General features: G+C 50.8%; 1 protein-coding gene across 1 annotated transcript in view; it reads right to left on the bottom strand.

Moving 5' to 3' along the window:
* Positions 1 to 1730: 1730 nt before the first annotated feature.
* The window catches only part of SAFB2 (scaffold attachment factor B2), a 37693-nt gene continuing 14193 nt past the window's right edge, over positions 1731 to 25230 (bottom strand). Inside the window, exons 10-21 of the mRNA XM_026455612.2 lie at positions 20096 to 20245; positions 19890 to 20002; positions 15279 to 15409; positions 13940 to 14031; positions 10214 to 10350; positions 8751 to 9038; positions 7599 to 7739; positions 6453 to 6498; positions 4994 to 5124; positions 2591 to 2703; positions 2424 to 2490; positions 1731 to 2127 (exon numbers count right to left, since the gene is read on the bottom strand). Coding sequence (XP_026311397.1) covers positions 1971 to 2127; positions 2424 to 2490; positions 2591 to 2703; positions 4994 to 5124; positions 6453 to 6498; positions 7599 to 7739; positions 8751 to 9038; positions 10214 to 10350; positions 13940 to 14031; positions 15279 to 15409; positions 19890 to 20002; positions 20096 to 20245 — 1566 coding nt within the window. The 3' untranslated portion in view covers positions 1731 to 1970. The remainder of the gene's footprint in view (positions 2128 to 2423; positions 2491 to 2590; positions 2704 to 4993; positions 5125 to 6452; positions 6499 to 7598; positions 7740 to 8750; positions 9039 to 10213; positions 10351 to 13939; positions 14032 to 15278; positions 15410 to 19889; positions 20003 to 20095; positions 20246 to 25230) is intronic.

The following is a 25230-nucleotide window of genomic DNA, read 5'->3' as shown; positions in this document are numbered from 1 at the left end:
AGGAACGGCCAGAGGCACTCGGCAGCTGTCAGAAGCTAGGAGGCTCGGAAGGATTCTTCCACATAGCCTGGGAAAGACGCAGCCCTGCCCACACCCAGATCTCAGACTCCTGGCCTCAAGAACTGACAGCCAATGAGCTTCCTTAGCCAGTGCTTCCTTTACGGTGCTTTGTGACAGCAGTCCCGGTAACTCAAGTGTTTGGTTTCTGCGTGGAACAGAGCTGGTTCCAGGCCTGGCTCGCAGGAAAGGGCAGGGCTCTTCTGCCCCCGCAGGATGTCCAGTGGGATTGGCTCCCTTTCCAACTCCCATGGGGTGGCCTGGTAGTTGTTGAGCCGCTGCTTCGTAGTTCAGGAGTCCACGCCCACCTCCAGGAAGGGGTGCTCCGTGACGTCCGAGACAGAGATCTGAAAACGGGGCCTGCTCCCAATCCCAGGCTGCCTCCTCAATGCAGGCTGAGCCTACCTTTTATTGCCCGACAGGGAAGCTCTCAACCCTGATTTCTAGACTCTGGCTTGTGGGGTAGACAGGCAAGCCACGAAGACCCCCGTGTGCAACAAGGAGGTGGCGTGGCGCCCAGTCTACCCGTCATTGGAAAACAACTCCAGAAGCCGCCGTCAGGGAGGCTCCCGAATGCGTTCACGGAGGCTCAGGCCTAGACAAGACCCGAGGGCCAGGGCCAACCTGCCTTTCATGCTCCGGTGTCTGCGGCAAGCTGGGCTGGATTTTCACATGGCTTTTTTAAAACTTAACTTCCCAGTGGGGGCATGGGGAACTCCAGCAGAACCAGCAGTTGGAGAAGCGGCTGTCCTAGATACAGAGGGGAGGGAAAGAGGTCCCCAGTAGGTGGTCCTCCCAGTTAACTCTCACCACACCACCACACCGGGCTGGGTTGCCCCTCCCGCCAAGAGGGCACCAGGCAGACCCCATGCACCATCCTCTGCCCCAAGATGCCTGCAGCCCCCGCCCTTGGCCAGCATCAGCTCCGCTCGTATACCAGTTCTGAAGAGGACAGCTGCGCCTCACAGTGGTCGGCCCCTGCAGGGACCTGGCACGGAGGGCTGTGCGCATGGGCTGGCAGCCTGTGGGCTACCCTGGCGAGTGAGGTGCCTCGTCTGACACAGTCTTTAAGGAAGCAAATAGGCATCACACTCAAATGCACTTTTGCAGACAAATGGACATTTCCAGAAGAACGGAGGGACTAGCTCTACCACCTGGGCCCACTGCCGAGTCAGCGCCATCCCATTCCTGTCCAGCTGCTGGCAGCAGGCACTGAGGGGACACACTAGGCAGCCAGCGGAGGGCGGGCCCACCACACATGCAGCCTTCCCGAAAGAGCCCACCACACACCAGCATGGGACACAGCCCCATACTGAGGTGGCAGGGGGAGGGCTCCCCAGGGCCTGGCAAGCCTTCACCACTACCCACGCAGAGACAGGCTCGGTGTAAAGGGATTGGTCTGAGGGCCCCACGGCGCACAGCACCCCCTAAAAAATTCCTAGTTCCCATGGGCTGACTCCCCAGCCTCAGTTTCATCATCCAATGATGGGGACCTGGACGCCCCACTTCCTGGGGCGGTTATGAGAATGCAGTTGGATGATGCAGGCAAAAGACTTTGGCAGCGCCTGGTAGAGCCAACAGTCAACATGCAGTCACAGCACTGTGCCCAGGGTCAGTCCCATCCAGAGCTCTGTGGCCACGAGGACTCACGCACGTGCACACGCACGCAAGACTGCGAATGATAAACTTTATTAATGGAAAATGGAATGCCTCATTAACAGAAACCTTGATTTAAAAACGGCAGAACAAGAACACATTTATTAAAAAAAAAAAAGTGAGTTCACATTGTATTGAGCTACAACACGGTGGCAGGATTTGCTTTGCTTTTAAAAAGATCCCCCAAGTTCAAGGGAACCTTGGCTACCAGATTCAACAGTGCATCTGCCCACCTGAAAACTCGCAGTGAGTGGGACTTAGTAGCGGCGGGTGAAGTGGGGATACGGGGGCGGATGGGGGTGTGGGTGCGGGACTCTGCTGCCCCGGTCCTGGCTGGCCACTCCACCACCTTCCAGTCCGCCACCTGGCACCACGTGGCCCTGGGAATGTCCACCTTGTGCAAAGCCGCCTCGCCTAGGAACAAAGTCAGACATTTTTTCCCCTTGAAGTGCTCAGCGTTTTCATTGTAACATGGGTGTAATGGTCCCGCAGCCTTTAGAGCGCTTGGGTTTTTTTTCCAGGTGAGAAAAATCATCATCACACATTGTATTCCAGGTAACTGAAAAGCGTTATTTGAATAAATTGCAAAGAGCTACTTTTTGCTTTGTTTTCAAAACATCCAACCCAGCCAGCTGATCAAACATGCAAAAACGGGAGAGGAAGTGAGGAGCAGAAGCAAACCACTGTCCTCCTCGGACAACACGCCTTACCCCGCCACTCCACCGCGGCTTGCCATGTGCCCCGGCCCCGAGGGCCCCGACAGGCCCCTCTCGCCACCTAGAAGAGAAGAAGGGTCTGCAAACACTCCATCTCTAAGGAAGCCCCTGGACACGTGTGGGGGCCACAGCCACCCTCGTCCCCGGAGCCAGCCCCATACCTTGCCACCTGGCGTGCTCCCGGCTGGCCGTGCCTGTGTCCATGGTACCCTGCCAGGCACGTGCCTGGTGTTCCTCCAGCCGCTGGTTGTGCTCTCCCCAGTCACGGCCACCCCTTTGCCAAAAAAAAAAAAGCAGACATGCAGCCATCTGATGAGCCTCCAGGGTCGCACCGGGAGCAGGCGCATCTACCCTGACCTCAGCCGCGTGGCGGATCATGCCACAAAGCAAGGGCTGCAGACGAGTGGGCAAATCATGGGAAGTGACATTTCCCCAAAGACAGATGTGCCAGTAAGCACATGAGAAGGTGCTCAACGCCACCTGGAAATGCCAATCCAAGGCACACCGAGACACTCCCTCCCCGGGCTGGGATGCTAGAATCACACGGTAACACGCACCATGGAGGGTGTGAGGAAAGGGAAGAACCCTCGTCCACTGCTGGTGGAAATGTAAAATGGTGTGGCCACTGTGGAAAACAGTTTGGTGGTTCTTCAAAAAGTTAAGGGCAGAATTACCACGACCTAGCAACCCAGTCCCACCTGACAGAAATGAAAACGTGACCAAAGACATCTGTGCATGAATGTTCCTGGCAGCAGGATTCCTAACAGCCAAAGGGAGATGGACCCCAATGCCCATGAACTGATGAGCAGATAACACTACGTGGTGTGTCCAGACCATGGAGTGTTCAGCCTTAACTAGGACGGAAGCGCTGGCCCAGGCAGCATGTGGAGATGAGCCCTCAACACACGAGACTTAGGGAGAAGCCAGGCCCAGCAGGCACGCTGCACAGGCCAAGAAATGACTCAAGACAGCAAATCCAGGGCCAGAAAGGAACCCACGGCTACCAAGGGCAGGGGAGAAGAGGATGCGGCTGCTAAGAGGAGCAGGGTTTCTTCTGACCTGATGAAAATGCTTCAGAATTGGCCTTGGGGATGGCTGCACAGATCCACGCACATGCAAACCTCCAATGACTGCACACGTGAAATGGGAAGTACGTGTCCTGTGAATTATACTTCAGGAAAGCTATTTTTTTAAAGTTTCAGACAGAAACTCTAGGAGATGAAAATCTGAGTCCAGTGTCCTGAGTCCTAAGTGGCCGTGCAGGAAAGCAGCCAGACCCAATCTGCATGAGTGCCTGCCTGCTGTGGGTTGCTGGTTGCAGTGACAGTCAGGCCAAGTGAGCCCACAGGCCCGAGAGAGGTCATCGGAGCCCCCAACACACACCTGCCAGGCAAGTGCAATACCGCCCTGGAGGGAGTGAAAAGCACGCGTGTGGCACCTGCCCTTGGTGACCCGACCGTGCCCAGCCACTGCTCACTGTGTCTTTGGTTCTGAGGATGAGTTTCCCATTTACATTCCCAAGGCATTTACCACAAAACCCACTAAGTGACAGGACAGGAATGCTAATGAGGTCACCCAGAAGAGAACACTTTACACCAACTGATCTGAGCACTGCCCCCGTCTGTGCTGCCCAGAGATGCAGGAGAAGCTTCAGGTGGGACACTCGGCACGGCTCCGAGTCAAAGTCCCTGGCAGAGGTGGAAGAGCCTCTCAGCATAGAGGGAGGGATGGACGGGGGAGCACAGGGTGCCAAAACCCACCCTGCGGCAGTGGGCAGGGGCCAAGGCAGCCCTGGGCTGAGGCTGGAGACAGACAGGACACTCATCTCACAGAGGGGCAGCAACTGCAAAGCGGTCCTGCCACCAGCCTCCTCACGGCCAGTCCAGGCAGCAACAGGGCAAACAGGCAGGGGTGACCGCAGCTGGCCAAAGCAACCAGAGAGGCACCCAGAGTCCTCCCAGACAAGCCCTGCACCCCAACAATGCTGACGAGACTCAGGACAGCCCCCACAGCTGCAGTGCTGGTGAAGGTGGCTTTGAACACCTATGGAGGACCTGGCCTAGTATCCTCAGCCCTGAGTCCTGAGGGGAGGGTCCCCATAAGCGATTCTAATAGGCAGGGCAGGGTTGAGAAGCCCCACCCAGACCAACTAGGGGTCAGAGAGAAAACCCAAGGAAGATACATGTGAAGAGGCAACGTGGAGGCAAGGGCAAGGCTGCTCTACCACGGACGGGGCAGGACTAAGAGCTTCTGCACTGTCTTTCCCAGTGGGAACGCAGCTCCTGTGATCGAGACATTTACAACTGCAGGCGGTCCCCGGCTCAGGAATGGGGATGGGCCATTCTGGGCGACCTGGACAGCTCCATCCCTGAGAGCCTGTTCTGCGCTTTCTTCTTGGGAACCTGGACTTTCTGAGTCAGGAGTTTCAAATGGCAGGACCCATGGTAGTCCATCCTAAAGCTGCCCTAGCTGAAATCAAACCTTGGGGACATGCCTGGCCAGGCACCAACCTCTTCCCAGGCTAGGACAGATGCTCCCCACCCGACTGGGGCTCACTCACTAACCTGGGGGGAGGGGGCAGACCCCGGCCTTCACTCAGCCTCTTGTCGGAGCCGTAGCCCCCCCAGCCATCACGGGAGTCCCGGCCGTGGCGCTCTGGGGGTCCTCCGTGGCCATGGCGGTCATCTCCATAGTGCTGGAAGGCAGGAGAGGGACAAGGTGACACTGACCACGTCACCTACATAGGCCCACCTTCCAGGGGGACTGTCTACTGAAGACCCCAGGGCGGCAGGTGGGCCGGAGCCAAGAGAAGACGGCAGGGCGAGGCCTCAGGCCCGGTGGGCCGTGCTTCGCTGACCCTCTGCTCCCTGGCTCTCCTCCTCGCACCCCTACAGCTGCATCACTGCCATGAGCTGCCCCAGGAGCGTGGGGAGCCCTGGTGTTACTGCCCTCAACAGCTCTGCTCAAGGTCCACTAAGACATCACCGAGCCCTATCTTCTCTGAGGAGTTGGGCACTGCCTCCTTTCTGGTAACAGAAGTGCCCTCGGGCGGGTCAGCACCCCTGTGCTGTGGCAGGGCTACACTTGCAGCCTCCCTGGCCAACCAACTCTGCACAGAGGAGCCAGCAGTCACGAAGCAGGCAGGTGCTGCCTGCCGCCATAGGCCATTACTCTGCCACCCACCTCCTACCTCTCCACCAGGCTGCTGCTTTCTCAGAACTCACACCCTGCCACCACGCACGGGGCACCCGCATGGCACCACAGAGACTTAGGGACCACTCTTGTGGTCTTCAGCCCCCAGTGCCCACCCAGCATGGACTTGAAACATGGAGAATCCCAGGCTCTCCCATCCCCCTGACCCTGGCACATGTGGGCTAAATGACAATCACCATTTGGGTTCTTAGGGGCACGCTACAGGCACCAAGACCCAAAGGCTCCCTGAGCAAGTGGACAATGAAGAGACACTTGAGGTTTCTACTGGATAAAATGAAGAACAAGCCCGACATATTTGAAAATGACAGAAACTTGCACATTACAAAACAATCAAATATTTGCACAATTTTTTTTTTTTAAAGATAGAGTCTCGCTCTTGTTGCCCAGGCTGGAGGGCAATGGTGTGATCTCAGCTCACTGCAACCTCCGCCTCCTGGGTTCAAGCGATTCTCCAGCCTCAGGCTCCCGAGTAGCAGGGATTACATACACTTGCCACCACGCCCGGCTAATGTTTTTTATTTTTAGTAGACACAGGGGTTTCACCATGTTGGCCAGGCTGGTCTCGAACTCCTGATCTCAGGTGATCCACCCACCTCAGCCTCCCACAGTGCTGGGACTACAGGCATGAGCTACCACGTCCCGCTAAATATTTGTGCTTCTAGTCACTGGCCAGAACCCACACATCCATCCCCGCCACACATGCTAAATTGCCACCTCTCTGGGATAAAGCGGCCGCCTGATTAGAAATGGTGAGTTGTGCCCGCACAGCAGCACAGTGGCCCTAGGGCTTGGCATCGGGGCTCTACTCACCTGCCCGTCCCGGTGGTCTCCCATCATTGGCCTCGAACCCTCTCTCCTGCAAAAGGAAAAGACCCTGTTCAAACAGCGCCGGGCACTACTACACATTTCTGCAGGTCAGGCAGGTTTCACGACTGGGATACTTATTCCATCCCATCACATGAAAAGTATAACTGGCCTGGAAAAAAAGAAAAAAGCTAGCTCAAATCAAAAGGCTTTTCTCTGGGGGCAGGAACGAAGTCGGAGCCTAAAGAGAAAGGAATACAGATCTCACTGAACTAAAATTCCTCGGAGAGCTCTCAGTCGGGAGAACAGGGACAGAGGCCTCCAACGATCCCTAATCTTTGGTCTGACCCAACACGTGGGACTTGCCAAAATTCACACCAACTCCATCCCAAAATCCAGCAGAATTAAGAGTGTGGCCTCTCAGCCTCCCTTTCCCATTCTGCCCACTCTGACACTCCTTCTAAAGGAGCCAATGAACGGGGAAATGGGTCAGAGACGTGCAGCTGAGGGGAGCCCAAAGACAGGACTCTTAAACTGGAAAACCAAGTGCTGTCTTCTTAATCAACTAAATGTACTCCTCATTTCAAAAGGCTAAAAAGCCCACCCAGACCCTCGAAATGCAAAACAGGCCTCATGAGAAATTTTGCACATCCTCCATCAATTCTCTGGTAGCTCTCGGGCACAAGAAGCTCTGCTGGTTGTCCAGGCACGAAAGCCCCAAAGCCCCAGCATGCCTCAGGTCACGCCTCTCCTCAGCTGCGCCAACGGAGAGGGGGAGGAGCTATGGAGAGACCTCCCAGGAAGCTATGAAACCCAGAACAAGGTTGTGCTGACAAACATCGCTGCTTCACGAGAGAGCTCGGTGTGGGGGGCCTGCACCCAGGTCCCTCCTGGGCACCTATGAAAAGAGTCGGCGGCTGGAACAAACTCTGAGATGCCTTCCTATGAGGCAAGCTGGGGATTCTGTAAACGGCTGCCAATTCCAGCAACTCGCTCAAGTTCTGTGCAAGGTCAGAGTTACCCACTGTACATCTCAGAAGTAAATGAGGCTTCAGAGCACACAGGAACCCCTGCACTGGGCTGAGAATGGGTCAGCTGGATGCCCCAGTGCCCACAATGACTGTGGCTAAAGGAGGGGACGGGACCGCTGACCTGTCGATGGCATGGTCCTGGTACTGGCCCCGGTCTCGATGATCGAAATCGTGGAAGCGGTGGTCCGGCCGTGGAAAGTCCGCACGGTATCTGTCCTCCATCGCCACACGCTTTCCTTCTGGCCAATAGGCATCATCTCGCCTGGTTTTTATTTTAAAAGAATGCATATTCCATTTATGAAAAGAGGAGAAAAAGGAAGGAGGTGGAGGTGGGGAGGGGAGCTCCCTCCCCAGACCCAGTATCGTTTAAAATGCCCTGCAGGGTTAATCTCTAAACACTCGATCATCATTGCTTTGATTTGATAAAATTAAAACCCCATTAACAGCCGAGAGGTACACTTGTATTCTCATCCAACAGTCCCGAAAGGAGCACTGCTGTGAGCTCATTGTCTTATGAGACTGTTAATACCCTGATCTCCACTCATGAGCACAAATGCAAGTGAAATGAAATATTTGATTCTTCTGGAATAGCATTCGAGTTGCCACATTTTTACTTTCCCTGCCTTCCGTGGGAGCCTGAATCTCCCTCTGAGTTTCTTGCAAAAGCAAAGAGAATTAGATGAGGTGATAGTGAACTACACACAGCTCGGGATGGCATCCAATTATCTTCTTCTTGATTTTTACCAGAAAACTAGGCTCATGGAGAGTGGGGTGACGGGTGACTGTCAATTAAGCCGTTCCAGGTAGCTAGAGAGCAATAAACCTACTTTCTAAACCAGAGGCAATTTCCTTTTCCACAGCGCCTGCTCTGCCTCTCTGTCTACAAGGACACGAGACTGGCAGAGACAGCGGTGGCCAACTTGGGCCTAATGGGCATTCGGTTGTCTGGCAAGACAGAGAACAGTTACGCTCCACCGGGAAGTGGAGAGGAAAAGCATCACAAACCCTTCAGCAAGTGGCAGCCATCAAGCTTCCCAGAATAACTCAAGTTGGGGGAGATGCTACACAGCCTCCAGTGGTGACAGTGAACTAATAAACCTGCAGCAGCCAGTGAGAGCTACAGGGGGTCCCCAGGGCACATGCTCCATATCAAATTTCAATCTCCCCATCCCTCCCCCAGACAGGGACTGAAGCGAAGCCGCTGTTCTGCCGGAAGGGTGAACACCGCTGCCACGCTGGCCTCCGTCCTGCCCGCGCTCTGGGCGGGACTCACCGATCCAGGTCGTAGGGCCTCCGCCCCGGCCGCCTCTCCTGCTCGTAGCGCAGCTGCTCCTGCTGCCGCCGCAGCTCCTCGCGCTCGCGGTGGATGCGCTCCTGCTCCTTCCTGCGCTCACGCTCCACGCGCATGCGTTCCCGCTCTAGTCGCTCCCGCTCCATGCGCTCCCGCTCCAGCCGCTGGCGCTGGCACTCGAGCTGCAGGCGTTCCCGCTGCAGCCGGGCCTTCTCCTTCCGCTCATGGAAGGCCTCCAGGCGCTGCTCCCGCTCCCGCTGCTCGCGCTCCCTGCGGGGACAGGCGAGGCTGCTCTGAACTCCGTGTGAGCCTCCACGGAGAAAAAGCCCGGTGCCCAAAACTGGGTGTGAACTGGAAGCAGAAAAAAACACTGGATCCAAAAGCTCACTGGGTTTCCCTAAAGCTGCGCGTGCAGGGGGTTACCTTACTTAAGAAAGTCACCTCAAGAAAAGCAAAGGCAGCACAGCTGGCAACATTTCTAGGTTCGCTCAAGAACATTTTCCAAATGCTATGAGCACAGCTTTTGCTTTACTGAGCAATATTTGAGGAAAAAAGACAAGAGAACGCCAGGTATCCCGACAGGAAAAGGCCGAATGTCAAGGCAGAGAGGAACAAACCTTCAAGACCACAGCCCAGAGTGGAGCCGTGGCAAAATGACAACTGGACTCGGCTTGCAGTTTCCGACCTTGTGTGAGAGGTTTCAACAGGGAAGACCGAGACCTCAGCACCCAGGGACCATCCCATCCCATCAGAGCCACACAAGGCTGGGTTGTGCGCACCGGCCAAGGTCCAACACCAGAAGAGGGGCGAAAATAGACTTTGAGCCAGCAGAAATCCAGCACTTAGGGAGGTTGACGCAGGAGGATTGCTTGAGCCCAGGAGTTCAAGATCAGCCTGGCAACATAGATAGCCAAACCCCATATACTGTAAAGGGCTTCCCTGACTTTATTCCGAGACAGGGTCTCACTCTGTCACCCAGTCTGGAGTGCAGTGTTGTGATCATGGCTCACTGCAGCCTTGAGCTTCTGGGCTCAGGCGATCTTCCCACCTCAACCTCCTGAGTAGCTGGGACTACAAGTGCGCGCTACCATGCCCAGCTAATTTGTAAATATTGTGTAGAGGTGGGGTCTCGCTACATTGCCTAGGATGGTCTGGAACTCCTGGCTTCGAGTGATCCTCTGGCCCTGGCATCCCAAAGTGCTCGGATACAGGTGTGAGCCACTGCACCTGGCCCTTTGATGACTTTCATGCCACCTGGCACGTCTGGAGGCTCATGTGTGAACAGGTGCTGGCCCCTGCCTCAAGGACCCAGGCGAAGCACGACACCCGCCGGCCCAGGCACTGGCTCTCGGGCACACAGACTCCTCACTCCAAGTACAGCTGGGAGAAGGACAGCCACCCCCTGAGGAAACCACCAGCCCACGACCCCACCCAGCTCCACTCACCGCCGCCTCTCCGTTTCTCGGATCTCCCGTTCCCGCTGCCTCTGGCGCTCTCTCTCCCTTTGTTCTTTGATTTTATCAAACGACAAGATGTCTCTCTTTTCTTTGCTTTCTGACTTGCGATCCTGACTCTTGGAGCTCTGTTTACCAAAACTGGTTTATTAATGTCAGAAAATGATTGCAACAAACACACAATGGAGATTATGCACGTGTGGATGAGACTAAGAGTCTTTGGCCCCACATGGTGTAGATGGAAGGCTGTGGTCTCCAGACCAGAGGCCCAAGCACAGGCTGCTTCCCTCCAAGTTTGCGTTTTACTGCCTAATCCAGAATCCTGCTTTCAAATGTCAAGGGGCATTCATGGAAGAGAAGAGGTTGGTCCATGCCTCAAAAAACCTACAGGCACAGTTTTTCTAGCATAGCACAGCCAAGGACTCACATAATCCAAAGCAAACCTAGGCCTCTGAGAGCCACGGGGCACATCCGCACAGGGCCACTGTGGCCATTAGTTCAGAGGGGGAGAGCAGTCAGGCCAGCTGTTTGGACAGCTGGAGGGCAGACTGCATGTTTCACATCTCAACTGCTGGCTCAGGACTCAGGCAGACAGCTCTAAATAGAATATGCCAGACCAGGCGCAGTGGCTCACGCCTGTAATCCCAGCACTTCAGGAGGCCAAGGTGGGCAGATCATGACATCAGGAGTTCAAGACCAGCCTGACCAATATGGTGAAACCCCGTCTCAACTAAAAAAACAAAAGTCAGCCGGGCATGGTGGCGCATGCCTGTAATCCCGCTACTCAGGAGGCCGAGGCAAAAGAATCACTTGAACCTGGGAGGCGGAGGTGGCAGTGAGCTGAGATCGCACCACTGTACTCCAGCCTGGGAAACAGAGCAGGACTCTGTCTCAAATAAATAAATAAATAGAATATGCCAAAATGCTTTAATGCAAAACGGTGCTCCTAATAAGGTACAGAACACTAATAGCCAACGTCTGTAATTTATTTTGGGTAGGTTTTTGGTTTTTTTGAGACCCAGTCTGGTTCTGTTGCCCAGGCTGGAGTGCAATGGCTCACTGCAGGCTCAAGTGATCCTCACACCTCAGCCTCCTGAGTAGCTGAGACCACAGGTGCACACCACCATGCCTAATTTTTCTATTTTTGTAGAGACGGGGTTTCGCCCTGTTGTCCAGGCTGTTCTCAAACTCCTGAGTTCAAGTGATCCGCCTGCCTCATCCTCCCAAAGTGCCAGGATTACAGGCTTCAGCCACCCGCACCCAGCCTACATTCATCATTTTCTATCTGTGGCATAAAGCTCAGAGCTGTAACGACTGACTCCCATTTCAAGGTTCTCCAAGGCCTCACCCAAACTAGACACATCAGACCCTCCCAGGAAGCTTTTAAACAACACAGAACCTGAGGCCTCCTGCTGATCCACACAGAATCTCTGGGGCAGGGGCTTGGGACATGACATTGTTAAAGAGCTACTCAGCTTATTTTCCTAATTAGCTCCCACAGGAGAGAAAAAGCAAGCAATGAAAGATAAACCAACCCAACAGAAAGACAGGCAAAGGTCAAGGCGGACACATTACACCAATTATTAATACAATGCAGGCTGGGGAGGAAGGGGCACACACACACAGGGAGATATCCCCCAGCACTTTGATGGCACACTTTGCCTATGAGACGAGCAGATGTCATACACACACTGCAGTGGAGTAAGAAGGGGACAGGTGCCCACGTACCACTGCACAGTGGGCAGCACAGCAGGCAACAGTGCCAGCACTCCTGGGTTCTTTCTGAGGCCAGCTTAGCCACTTACTAGTGACCTGGCAGGTGCAACACACACAGGAGATTTAAGTCCCCTCCACAACCTTTCTGAACAGCACTTTATTTCAAAATTTAAAAGTTAAAAGAAGCTGGGGGTAGTGGCTTACACCTGTAATCCAGCAAGTTTGGAAGGTCAAGGCAAGAGAATCACTTGAAGCCAGGCTAAGCAACGAAGTGAGACACCCCCACCCTTTATTTTTTAATAGGTAAATATTATCCATAAAATAAAAACAATATGTAAAAGCTAAAAGAAAAAAAAGCAAAAAGGAAAAAGGCCAAACCCTACATGTCTGTATGTAGAGACCTCCATGGCATATTACACAGAAAATGCAAGCTCCAGCACATCCTCTGTCTGTGGTCCCACAGCACGCACAGGGGACTTGTGTGCAGAGGAAGCCGAGGAGCCCAACCGGACACACAGAGGCTTTAGTATGCCCGTGCTGCATCTCCCCGAGCTGACCAGATGTTCTAATCACGCACATGTGGTCACTATTTATTTTTCTACATCACAGTGACATGGGGGTAAGATTATGGGTCTTTTTCAATGTTCTACTCTAGATTTCTCTATCTTATGATTTTCATGTGAAAAATGACATTAGGAATTGATACTTTATAAAATCCAAATGTTCATTTTAAAAACTAAGTCTTGGTTGGGTGCGGTGGCTCACACCTGTAATCCCAGCACTTTGGGAGGCTGAGGCGGGTGGATCACTTGAGGTCAGGAGTTGGAAGACCAGCCTGGTCAACGTGGCAAAATCCCGTCTCTACTAAAAGTACAAAAATCAGCCTGGTGTGGTGCTGCATGCCTGTAATCTCAGCTACTTGAGAGGCTGAGGCAGGAGAGTCGCTCGAACCCAGAAGGCAGTGGTTGCAATGAGTGAGATCACGTCACTGCACTCCAGCCTGAGCAACACAGCAAGACTCCGTCTCAAAAAAAAAAAAAAAAGTTGCCGGGCGCGGTGGCTCACGCCTGTAATCCCAGCACTTTGGGAGGCCGAGGTGGGCGGATTACAAGGTCAGGAGATTGAGACCACAGTGAAACCCTGTCTCTACTAAAATATACAAAAAATTAGCCGAGCGCGGTGGCGGGCGCCTGTAGTCCCAGCTACTCGGGAGGCTGAGGCAGGAGAATGGCGGGAACCCGGGAGGCGGAGCTTGCAGTGAGCCGAGATCGCGCCACTGCACTCCAGCCTGGGAGACAGAGCGAGACTCCATCTCAAAAAAAAAAAAAAAAAAAAAGTTAAGTCTTAACAACACAAAGAGTGGTCCTGGCTGAATACGGTGAACTCTGCGTTCATTAAAAAAGCACTGTCACCTCATGAACATCTTAGCTAGAACCTGCAGCTGGGAAGCAGAGGTTTTTATTGTTTTCCAGAGTGAAAAACACAAATGAGATGCTATTTCGTCTAGTCGTGTGCACAACTTGAGAGGGGCAGCTCTTGATGTGATAACATGACCAACACTCTGTCCTAGGCTGGTCTCTAACTTTTTGGTTAATTTAATAGAAACTAGAAAATCAAAGAAAGAAAGTAACCTGCTATTAAGTCAACCAAAGAGTAGGACCTGCCTTCCAGCTTGAAAAGTCTGGGTCTGGCCCATCCCAGCCTATGGTGGAGCTGCTGTGTGAACCAATGCTCTGTCGGAAGGCGGCACATCCCAGTCAGGAGCCAGTACGGGGCCAGCACATGGAGGAAAGCAAACACGGAGGGGCACTGCTCTGCAGAAAGTGCCAGGATTCACGTGTGTGTATCTACAATCTACACAATTATCACGCCTCCTACAAACCTCAAAGAACTCTTTAAGATTTTAAAGGCAAAACAGCACTGTTTTCATAATGCGAATCAAACGGTCGTGGAGCCATCATGAGAAACAGCTGGCCCTGAGATGGCGGAGGCAATACTCACTCTCTCCTTGGACCTGCTGGTGGTTTTCACGCTAATGACGGGCTCTCCTTTTGATTTATCCATCACGACCGTCCGCTCCATTCCTCTGCTTCCTTCAGGACAAAACACAGCAAACTGAAAACCTGTGGACGCCCCAACTTCCTGCAGTAAACAGCGCTCTGATGGACTCTGGACACACAAGGCGTGAGTCAAGTGACTGTGACACAGCCTTGGGAGCCTCTATTTCTCATCTATTGTGAGCAACACAGTAATGCGGGCACAGCACAACGGGGGCTCCCTCACGGGTCTTTGCACAACTGGAGGGACCTGTTCCCAACCTACAGCTTAAACCCGCAGCACGCACACAGGCACAGCCGTCCCGCAGAGCCCTCTGTGACCCTCCACACTAAACCCCACAGCTCTGGAGCTGGTCTGTGCTGTCACTCCTCCCTGACGTTCTGTGAAGCTCTGCAGTATCCAGTCCGTGCTCGGAATCACACTGCAGCTCTCAGGGAGTGCCTTGCCAGACGGGTGGGCTTCCCTCCATTCATCTCCAGCAATAAAGGCTTCCCAACCAATTCTCTCTCCTGACAACAGAACCACCAGGCTCTAAGCACTGGAACAATGACTTATTTGGGGAGATTTATAATACTTGAGGAACATTTTAAAAACACGTTCCTCATGAGACTCTGGGTAAATTAGCCTGAGAGCTGAAGATCCAGCTTGTAATGTGCCGTACCAAATTTCAATGCTCCAGATGGCTGGGTTTTGTTTCTATTTTTTTTCTTCCTTGATGGGGGAGGTAGAGTTGGCTTATTTTTTTTGCCACAAAACATTCTGAATCTCATAGAGATTCAAAGGTGTAAAGCACAATGAACTTTTACAAAATGACAACAGAAGTGGCATCGTCCAAATACAACTACTTCAACAAATGCTTGGAGGTTTCAGTTTTCTCTGTATTTTTACTACCTCCAGCTTTAACATAATGTGGGAGAAACTTGACTGCACACCTGCAAAATAGCATCAGGTTAGTTACAAGAAACTTGGACAACTCACTCTTGCGAATCCCGCACTACAATCAGCCAAAGGCCCTGAGAAAGCCAGAACTCAGGCAGCTGAGTTCAGCAATACACATTAAGCCCTGAGTCCCAAGCACTTCTGGATTCCTGATGTTGTATGGAAACTCCTTTAAGCCATTTCATCAACAGACTCTTGTTTCTTCAACGGTGACATACGAACAGCGAAACAGCCACGTCACCAGAGCTTGCTGTCCTCATCTTCCCTCGGAACCCCACCTACTCACCACCCATGCCAGGCCTTGGCCTTACCCTTCCACTAGCACTTAAAAGGCTCTCATCACCTGATTTGGTGACTCTAGACCGACTTGTAGGTCCGGGTTTCAGCTCATCCTGGTCTTTTTCTTCCTTTTTAATGTCTTCAGGCTTTTTTTCCTCCTTCTTCTCAATCTTCTCCTCCTTCTTAATTACGGTTCTATTTAAAAACATGGTTATCAAATTGAGTTCACAAGACTCTGTAACAGGAACGGCTCACCCAGAGCCTCACTCGCACATACTCAGATGTCCACGCAAAACAAAATCACCCCGGCGGCAATCAGGTGTGAAAAAATTTTTGAAAACCATAATAATAACAACACTCCTCTTTAGATACAGACCGCATTCCCACTTCTATTACTTGTTCAACTGAGGGATAGGCACAATGAAATTCCTGGGGATGCATTTCCAAAATGCCAGACAGGCTGGCACGCAAGAGTGGCGTGCAGGTGGAGACGAGAAACATGCCAACTACATGAGAACACTTCTAAAAAGTTTACTTTAACGTTTCATCATGTATGTGTGGAACACTGTTTATAAGCTTTATAGGGAAAAGCATTTCTTCCCAATACAGCCTCAACAGGATAGAGGCCCAGTGGCAGGACGCCAAGCCCCCCCTGCACAGAGTGGCAGGCCATTTACCCATGAGGCCAACACCCCTCGGTTGGTAACTACTGCATACTTTTAGGGAGTTAAATGACGTGTTATGTGCCAGTGAATACGGGAAGGTGTTAAGTGCCATTTCAACCAAAGGCAACTTTCTTCTAAGCAGTGAAATAAATCATCTTCGTCACTCAAACTCAGCTGCCGCGTTCCCTAATGCCATTCGTCTCAGGCAATTAAACTGCACACTGACTCAACACCAACAATGTGCCAGGGTCCAGGCAGGAAAGTCAGGCCTGTGCAGGGCCCTCCAGCAAGCACCTGTTGGCCTCTCCCCCACCGACCCAGGCAGGGTTCCTGGCAGAGCTCCAGCCATGCCAGGGAAGCTTCTGATTGCCCCATCTCCCCTGCCCTTCTCAACCTCCACATCATGGAGTTGTCTTTTTTTAAAAAAATAATTCATTTTGAGAAAAACTGACTATTGTAAATCATCTTATCTCCTCTCCCCCATCCCTATGATGACCACAAGGGCGGCCTTACTGTCAATCACTGGGTCTGCCTGACTGCGGTGATCTACAGTGACGTTTTATAGAGTGTCTTAGGAGGTCATACTTCATATACTGCTCTACAGCTTACTTTTGTTACCTCATGGTATGCTTTAAAGAAGGGTCTTTAGACTGGTCACAGTGGCTCATGCCTGTAATCCCAGCACTTCGGGAGACCAAGGCAGATGGATCACAAGGTCAGGAGTTTGAGACCAGCCTGGCCAACATGGTGAAACCCCATCTCTACTAAAAATACAAAAACATTTAGCCGGGTGTGGTGGCACATGCCTGTAATCCCAGCTACTCAGGAGGCCAAAGCAGGAGAACTGCTAGAACCCAGGAGGCGGAGGTTGCAGTGAGCCGAGATCGCGCCACTGCACTCCAGCCTGGCAATAGAGAGAGACTCCATTTCAAAAAAAAAGAAAAAGGAAAAAAAAAAAAAAAAAAAAAGAAGGGTCTTTAGATCCTAAGACAGAACTCAGGGGGAATAAAAAGGAGGTGGCTGGGGCTACAGGTGTGGGCTACCACTTCAAGTAATTTTTAAATTTTTGATAGAGACAGGGTCTTGCTCTTTTGCTCAGGTTGGTTTTCACCCTGGCCTCAAGCAATTCTCCCACCTTGGCCCTGCAAAAGACTAGGATTATAGGCGTGAGCTCTGTACCTGGCCCCAAGTTGAAATAAGTAGGCCCCTGAGTAATGGGTGTCAGATGAGCCTTCATGAGCTTGCGACGGGGTGGGACGGGGCAGGGCGGAGGGCGGGGGGGTGTTGGCTCCTTTCACCTGCCGCACAAGATGCTATGTTTATTCATCTGCTTTCCTTCTAGTAGATAAATATATGTGCTGAAAAAAAGACTGGAAGACTGGAAGGATATCCAACAAAAAGCATCATCCCTGGGTGCTGGGATTACACCTGACATTTACATGTGCTTTCTGGACAACAACTGTATAAAAACCACTACTCATTCAAGATGGCAAAGGCCTCTTCTTCCCTTCTTTGGAAAGCTTCTCTATTTCCCAAGACCGACCACTAATCTAGAAATCCTTCAAACGGAAGGAAAGGCTAATGAAGGTGTCAATTTGAAGAAAAAAATAAGGTCAAAACAAATTTTAAAATGCTCAACCTCCTAGGCAAACAACCTGCAGGAAGTTTGGTCTTAAAGGTCTTAAGTTCATCACCCAGTTAAGAGCCATGGGGCTCCGAGCAACCTTCATAGGTTGACTCCCAGCCCTGCCGTTTCCCAGCAAACTCAGGCAGGACGTGTCCCCCTCTCGAGGCCTGTATCCTCTCCTGCATAGAGCACATGCCTCCCAGGGCTACTGCAAGGACCGAGAAAACTGCTGCATTCCCAATGCTGGCCACAGGACCATCCCATACTGTTACCTAATTATTACCACCTTTCCCACAAATACAGAAAAGCAATGAATGAAACACAAGACACCAAGAATACCGCAAACCTGCAACAACAGTTCCCCATCTTCCACCAATACAGACTTTTTTTTTCTTAGCAATGCTGATGGGATGTGTCTTCTTGAAGTTGCTGATTAAATTAGGGGGCTCACCAACCCCCTATCCCCCTCTAAGCTCATGAAGGCTCATCTGACACCCATTACTCAGGGGCCTACTTATTTCAACTTGGGGCCAGGTGCAGCAGCTCACACCTATAATCCTAGTCTTTTGCGGGACCAAGGTGGGAGAATTGCTTGAGGCCAGGGTGGAAACCAACCTGAGCAAAAGCGGAAGACTCTGTCTCTATCAAAAATTTAAAAATCAACTGGGAGTGGTAGCCCACGCCTGTAGCCCCAGCTACTAGGGAGGCTGAGGTGGGAGGATCACTTGGGCTTGGGAGGTTGAGGCTGTAGTGAGCCATGATTGCGTCACTGCACTCCAGCCTGGGTGACGCATCTAAAAAGTAAAATATTTTTTAAAAATAATAATTCCAATTAAATATAATAATTCCAATCTGGCCATGATGTAAATTGGTAATTACATCTTCAAAAACCCAGTTCAACTATGTCCACAGACATGTTTACCCTCTAAACTGCACTGACAATGTAAACTTAAGGCAGACACTCAGCCTTCTGAGACATTGCCCTGATCATACGCACCACCGAAATCTACCTTCTTTTTTTTTTTTTTTTTTTTTTGAGACGGAGTCTCGCTCTGTCGCCCAGGCTGGAGTGCAGTGGCCGGATCTCAGCTCACTGCAAGCTCCGCCTCCTGGGTTCACGCCATTCTCCTGCCTCAGCCTCCCGAGTAGCTGGGACTACAGGCGCCCGCTAACACGCCTGGCTAATTTTTTTTTGTATTTTAGTAGAGACGGGGTTTCACCGTGTTAGCCAGGATGGTCTCGATCTCCTGACCTTGTGATCCGCCCGTCTCGGCCTCCCAAAGTGCTGGGATTACAGGCTTGAGCCACCGCGCCCGGCGAAATCTACCTTCTCAAAAGCCTACAATTGTGTTAAAAATATAAATAAGCCATACCTGCCTTGAAAGAGCTGTCCCTACCTCCATTTTGATTAAATATAAATCACCCCTTTATAAAAATAGAACCTCAGACCCATGGTTCCCAACCACTAGGCCAAGGTACCCCAGGGTGCCACCGTGAACTCACAGGGTGCCTTGGGATATTTTTAATTTTGAAGTAAACACAGCAATACTTGCCATCTGTCAGACACAGCACCAACTACTTGCTCAAGGTCATTCACTGCAACACTAGACCAGGCTACATTCCTTTGGATGATGCTTTATCTTTGAAAAACTGGGTTTATGACAGTTGCTGTGATTAATAAGTGAGAACTACATGAAAATCAACATGGATGAGGAAATGATTCCAAAGTCTGAGAGGCTGTACAAGGGACCAGAATATGGAAAAGGACATAAAAAATAGTATTCTTTCATTTTGTGTATACTGATTTTTCAAAAGGCTAATCAGTTGTCAGGACACAAATACATGCTAAGGATCATCTGCATCCACTTTTTAAAGACATGGGCTACTTCGTTAAATAGCTTTAAACAGAAAGCTGAAGACTGGCAGTGCGCGGTGGCTCACACCTGTAATCTCAGCACTTTGAGAGGCCAAGGCGGGCAGATCACGTGAGCTCAAGAATTTGAGACCAGCCTTGGTAACATAGCGAAACCACGTCTCTACAAAAAATGTTAAAAGTAGCCTGGTTGGGTGGTGTATGCCTGCAGTAGTCCCAGTTACTTGGGAGGCTGGAGTAGGAGATTCACTTAAGCCTGGAAAGTGGAGGCTGCAGTGCCACTGCACTCCATCCTAGGTGACAGAGTGAGTCCCTGTCTCCAAAAAATAAATAAATAAAAGCTGAATATTGAAGTGGCAGCAGAACACAAAAATCAGGTGAGACTCCAGCAGGAAGCTGGAAAGGCTGCGTGGGTAGAGGTGGGGACAGAGTGTGTTTTTCAAGGCCCACGGTGGCTGTCCTTGCCCTCCTCCCAGGGATTCCAAGAGGAGGTTTGAAAATTCACTTTACTTTTCAATTTTGATCTCCACAGAATGATGTCTGTCGACACTTGATAATTTTTCCTTCTTCACTTCGCACTCTTTTCTGTCAGAAAGCTTTTTCCCAGCAGGCTCGTTTTTGGCCTAAAATATAATACAGACAGAAATGATGTGTGGCCCAGGCCTTCTCACTTGCAAACTCCATTTGCGAGTTACCATAGACGAGAACTGCCTCACCTTCTCTACGGAAATCATTCTTCCATGCAGCTCAGTCCTGTGGAGATGGCTGATGCACTTGGTCGCCTCGTCGGATGTCGACATGGTGACAAATCCATAGCATCGAGCCCCCGGGCTGCGGGCGTTTGTTACCACTTTGGCCCCAACAACCTTCATGAAAAAGGGCACTCTTACTGTCTCATACAAATGACCACACAACTTGCTAAAGTTATTACCTGACAATCAGAATCATTTTCACTATTTGTCACCTCTCCCAATATTAGTACTTTTCACTATTAGTTACTGAATTGGTTCTAATTAATCCTGACCTATCCAAATACAATTGCTTTTTTTTTTTTTGAGACACAGTCTCACTCTGTCACCCAGGCTGGAGTGCAGTGTCCTGATCTCGACTCACTGCAAGCTCCGTCTCCTGGATTCAAGCAATTCTCCTGCCTCAGCCTCCCAAGTAGCTGGGATTACAGGCACCGGCCATCACGCCCAGCTAATTCTTGTGTTTTTAGTAGAGATGGAAGTTTCCCCGTGTTGGCCAGGCTGGTCTCCAACTTCTGACCTCAAGTGATCTACCCCAGTTGGCCTCCCAAAGTGCTGGTCACAGGCGTGAGCCACCGTACCCCCAGCCACTAAATACAATTGCTTTTAATACAAGATCAGTCATCACAATGAAAACACACAAACATGCAAAGTTATAAAACCATTAAACTTCATTACTCACAACTAATAACCAGAAGTCCTACCCATCCACATCGTTTTCTCTATTTCCACTGTGCCCACGAACAGCTGTGGGGCTACTAAGCAACGCACCCATCCACTCCAGCTGGGCCTGAGAACAGCTCCGACTCAGATATGGACTGTCCGGAATGTTCCCATGGGAAAAGGACTTCCACTTCTGGCCGAGATGGGAGAACTAAGCATTGTCTTCCCGCCTGAAACAACTAACAAATGTGATGAAACATAGGCCATGACGGTTTTCAGATCCTGGACATCAGGCTGCCCAAGACAGCGATCCCTAAGAGCTTCCTGACTGCCCCTGCTCACGGCCTGGAGTTCCCAGGCGATGGGGGATGGGTAAAACAGCACTGAGATTCTGAGACCAAGGCAGAGAGAAATCACAGAACTGAGGATCAGAGAGGACACAGCCACACAGAGCCAGCTGAAGAGACCCACAGAGGGCTCCTCCCGCCCAGTGCATGTGTGTGCAAGGAAACCAGAGGCTGGGACAGCACCACCCACAAGGAGCAGAGGGAACAATCACTGGGGGCACTCAGGGCCACAAATGGTTTGTTCTTCCCAATAGCCAGGGTGGAAAGGCTGGTAATTCACGGGCATCAGACCCACTACTCAGAGGGCATTGCCTACTGATGAGACAATATCAGCCCAAACTGAAGGCTACTTTGACCCTGACTTAGAAAGCATAAAAGTCTCACAAGGACCAAAGTGTGTCAAGTACCTCAGCTGTGTACCAGAAAAAAGCTCAAGGGTATTTGTAGAGATACAAGTATAACTAGCACCCAACAAAATACAATTCACAACATCCCGTAAAACATTACTGGGACAGGCTGGGCACAGTGGCTCATGCCTGTAATCACAGCACTTTCTGAGGCCAAGGCGGGTGGGTGGATCACTTGAGGCCAGGTGTTCAAAACCAGTCTGGGCAACACGGAGAAACTACATCTCTACCAAAAATTATAAAAATTAACTGGGTGTAGTGGTGTGGTGCCTGTGGTCTCAGCTACTCAGGAGGCTGAAGTGAGAGGATCACTTGAGCCCGGGAGGTTGAGGCTGCAGTGAGCACCACTGTACTCCAACCTGAGCAACACAGTGAGATCCTGTCTCTAAGGGAAAACAAAACAAAACAAAAAACAGAAGAAACTTAAAAGCAGCCAGAGGAAAAGAGACAAATTGGAAACTAAAGGAACAAGGATTAAGTTAACCTAGAATTCTATACCCAGTGAAAATTTATTTCAAAATGAAGACAAAGTAAAGACTTTTTCTGACATGCAAAAGAAACAAGAACACATCACCAGCAACCCCACACAAGAAACTTTCAGTTCCTTCAGGAGGGAAGATGATCTCCGACGGGAACCTGGATGTACAACAAAAAGCAAGGAAGAGCACCTGGCGAAGTGAACGTGATTTTTTCCAGTCATTTCTGGGTCTCTCTAAAAGGTAAGTGTTCGGCCGGGCGCGGTGGCTCACGCCTGTAATCCCAGCACTCTGGGAGGCCGAGACAGGCGGATCACGAGGTCAGGAGATCAAGACCATCTTGGCTAACACGGTGAAACCCCGTCTCTACTAAAAATACAAAAAATTAGCCGGGCATGGTGGCGGGCACCTGTAGTCCCAGCTACTTGGGAAGTTGAGGCAGAGGAAGGGCGTGAACCCGGGAGGCAGAGGTTGCAGTAAGCCAAGATCGCGCCACTGTACTCCAGTACTCCAGCCTGGGCGACAGAGCAAGACTGTCTCAAAAAAAAAAAAAAAAACCTGTTCAAAGCAAAAAAGCCAAACCACAACAAATCAAAGCCAACAAAACATTGGGTGACTTCTTCAAGAGAAGTAAACTGCATGACAAAAACATCACGAAAATCGACGGGAGGGGAAATGCAAGTATATTCCCGCAGATGGTTCTTGCACTACACTGAACCCAACAGAGCACCACTTGCAGACAGACTGTAAGGGAAGATGTGTACTGTAATCCTACAAGCAGCCAGTAAACCACAATGACAAAGAGAGTAAATAAGCCATCAGTCATCAAAGGACTCGACCCACAAGGCGGCAGATAAATGGGAAAAAGAGATAAATGAACAAACATCATGAACAGAAAACAGACAGCAAGATAGCAGATTCAACACCAGCCCCACCAGCACTGGCGCACAGAGTAAACGTTTCCCCAGAACACAGGAGCCCTGGTCTCTCACCCATCTCTGACTCAGTGGGTCAACCTGAGTAAGGCATTCCCCGTCTCTGGACCTCATGGCCCCAACTATGAAATGACAAGGTGGAACCCACACGCTCGAGGTTCCCATCAGACTCTGATGTCCTGTGGTTTAGACCACACAAATGGAGGAGTCGAGACTCTGCCTGAACGTGTCCAGGGCCAAAGGGACAGAAGACTCTCCTGACGGAAACACAGACGCCACGTCCCATATCACAGCTGAAGCCAATGATGAGGTCATTCTACTTTACCATCAAATTAATCATTCTTACAAGGACATCTCTTCTGATGACAGACAAAACCCAAATGAGAGCAGGCACCACACTAAGCTTGTACATCTCCATCCCTGGGCGGTGCCATCCGCCTTGGAGCTTGCCACAGCAGCCTATGCATGCTTCGGTCAAGTAGCCGAGTGGTGTCCTGCCCCTCTGGCCTTCCTACGTCCTCCTGTTTTTGTCCAGACCCGAGACCCACAGGCAAGGCCAACTCTATCATTCACGCCTCGGCTGAATGTCACTTCTTCAGTGAGGTCTGCTGAAGCTGTCTCCCAAATCTAAACATGGTCTCCCCAACATACTGATAGCGTACTCTAACCTTCCTTAATATGCTCATCACAACACATAAGTGTTTATTTCTTAAATGGTCTTTTTCCCATCAGACTAAAAAATCTGTGATGACAGTGACCATGTATGTTTACTTCTGCTTAATCATCAGTGTCTGAGTGAAGTCAAAAAAGTAACTGAAGAAACGGGTTATTCATGGTTGTAAGAATTTCCTAAGCCCTTGTTGAACACACAGACTGTTAAGAGAAAAACTGAACTAAATGCTTTCTCTGGGTCCTGTCTGCTTCTTAAGCAATGAAACATTAACCAACACCTGATAGGTGACACAGACCTAGACAAAGGAACGGCTTCTGCAGCCAGAAGGCTGTGTCGGACAGGCCCCACTCTGCCTGGAATCAAGGCACCGTCCAGACACTAAATGGTCTGAGCCTTCTCCTTTGGAAGCCACTCCCTAGAGGCACCCAAGAGACCAGGGGAGTGCCAACTGCTTATCACAAGACTCTTGGCTAAGTGCAGTGGCTCACGTCTGTAATCCCAGCACTTTGGGAGGCCGAGCAGGCAGATCACATAGGTCAGGAGTTGGAGACCAGCCTGGCCAACATGGTGAAACCTCATCTCTACTGAAAATACAAAAATTAGCCAGGCATGGTGGTGGCTGCCTGTAATCCCAGCTACTCAGGAAGCTGAGGCACGAGAATCACTTGAACCTGGGAGGCGGTGATCGCAGTGAGCCAAGATCACACCACTGCACTTCAGCCTAGGCAACAGAGTGAGACGCGGTCTCAAAAAAAAAAAAAGAAGACTCTTACATTAATTAATTCCAAACAGTGGAATCATTTTAAATTGTCCTCCTTAACTTCCTTTGGAAAGCTGCTGAATTGTACTATTTTTCTCCTGCCCCCATAAGCAGCATCTTAGTGATTTTTGAACCACGATCATGTCACACTATATACTTAAAATGCTAAATTAAATGAAAGTCAATTATTCGTGTCATTCGTGGTTTTTTGTTTTTTTTTTTTTTTGAGACAGTGTCACTCTGTTACCCAGGTAGGAGTGCAGTGGCGCAATCTTGGCTCACTGCAACCTCTGCCTCCTGGGTTCAAGTGATTCTCCTGCCTCAGCTTCCCAAGTAGCTAGCACACACCACCACGGCTGGCTAATTTTTTGTATTTTTAGTAGAGACGAGGGTTAGCCATGTTGGCCAGGTTGGTCTTGATCTCCTGACCTTAGGTGATCTGCCCGTCTCAGCCTCCCAACTTATTCTTAAGGGAAAAAACTCATCATGTCAGCTTTAAGTTTTGCTTAGGACAAAAGACCATCAGTCTCTTTGAGACCAGTTAGAAAGAACCCCAAGAACATTGAGATAGAAGCTGTTTATAGCACTGTTCTGAGCACTGCTGTGATATGACCAATCACCTGCCCTGCTCGGCATCCTAGTTACTGTGAGTCAGGAAATAAGGTGCACTGCACAAAACTGGGCGAGCTTTGTTGCTGTCGTTTTTTTTTTTTTTCAGATGGAGTCTCATTCTGTCGCGCTGGCTGGGGTGCGTGGCTGGATCTCAGCTCACTGCAACCTCCGCCTTCCGGGTTGACGCCATTCTCCTGCCTCAGCCTCCCGAGTAGCTGGGACTACAGGT

Source organism: Piliocolobus tephrosceles, chromosome 21 (genome assembly GCF_002776525.5).
Source record: "Piliocolobus tephrosceles isolate RC106 chromosome 21, ASM277652v3, whole genome shotgun sequence".
NCBI lineage: Eukaryota > Metazoa > Chordata > Mammalia > Primates > Cercopithecidae > Piliocolobus > Piliocolobus tephrosceles.
Note: the sequence above shows the minus strand (reverse complement) of the source record. Positions and strands in the feature narration are given on the sequence as shown.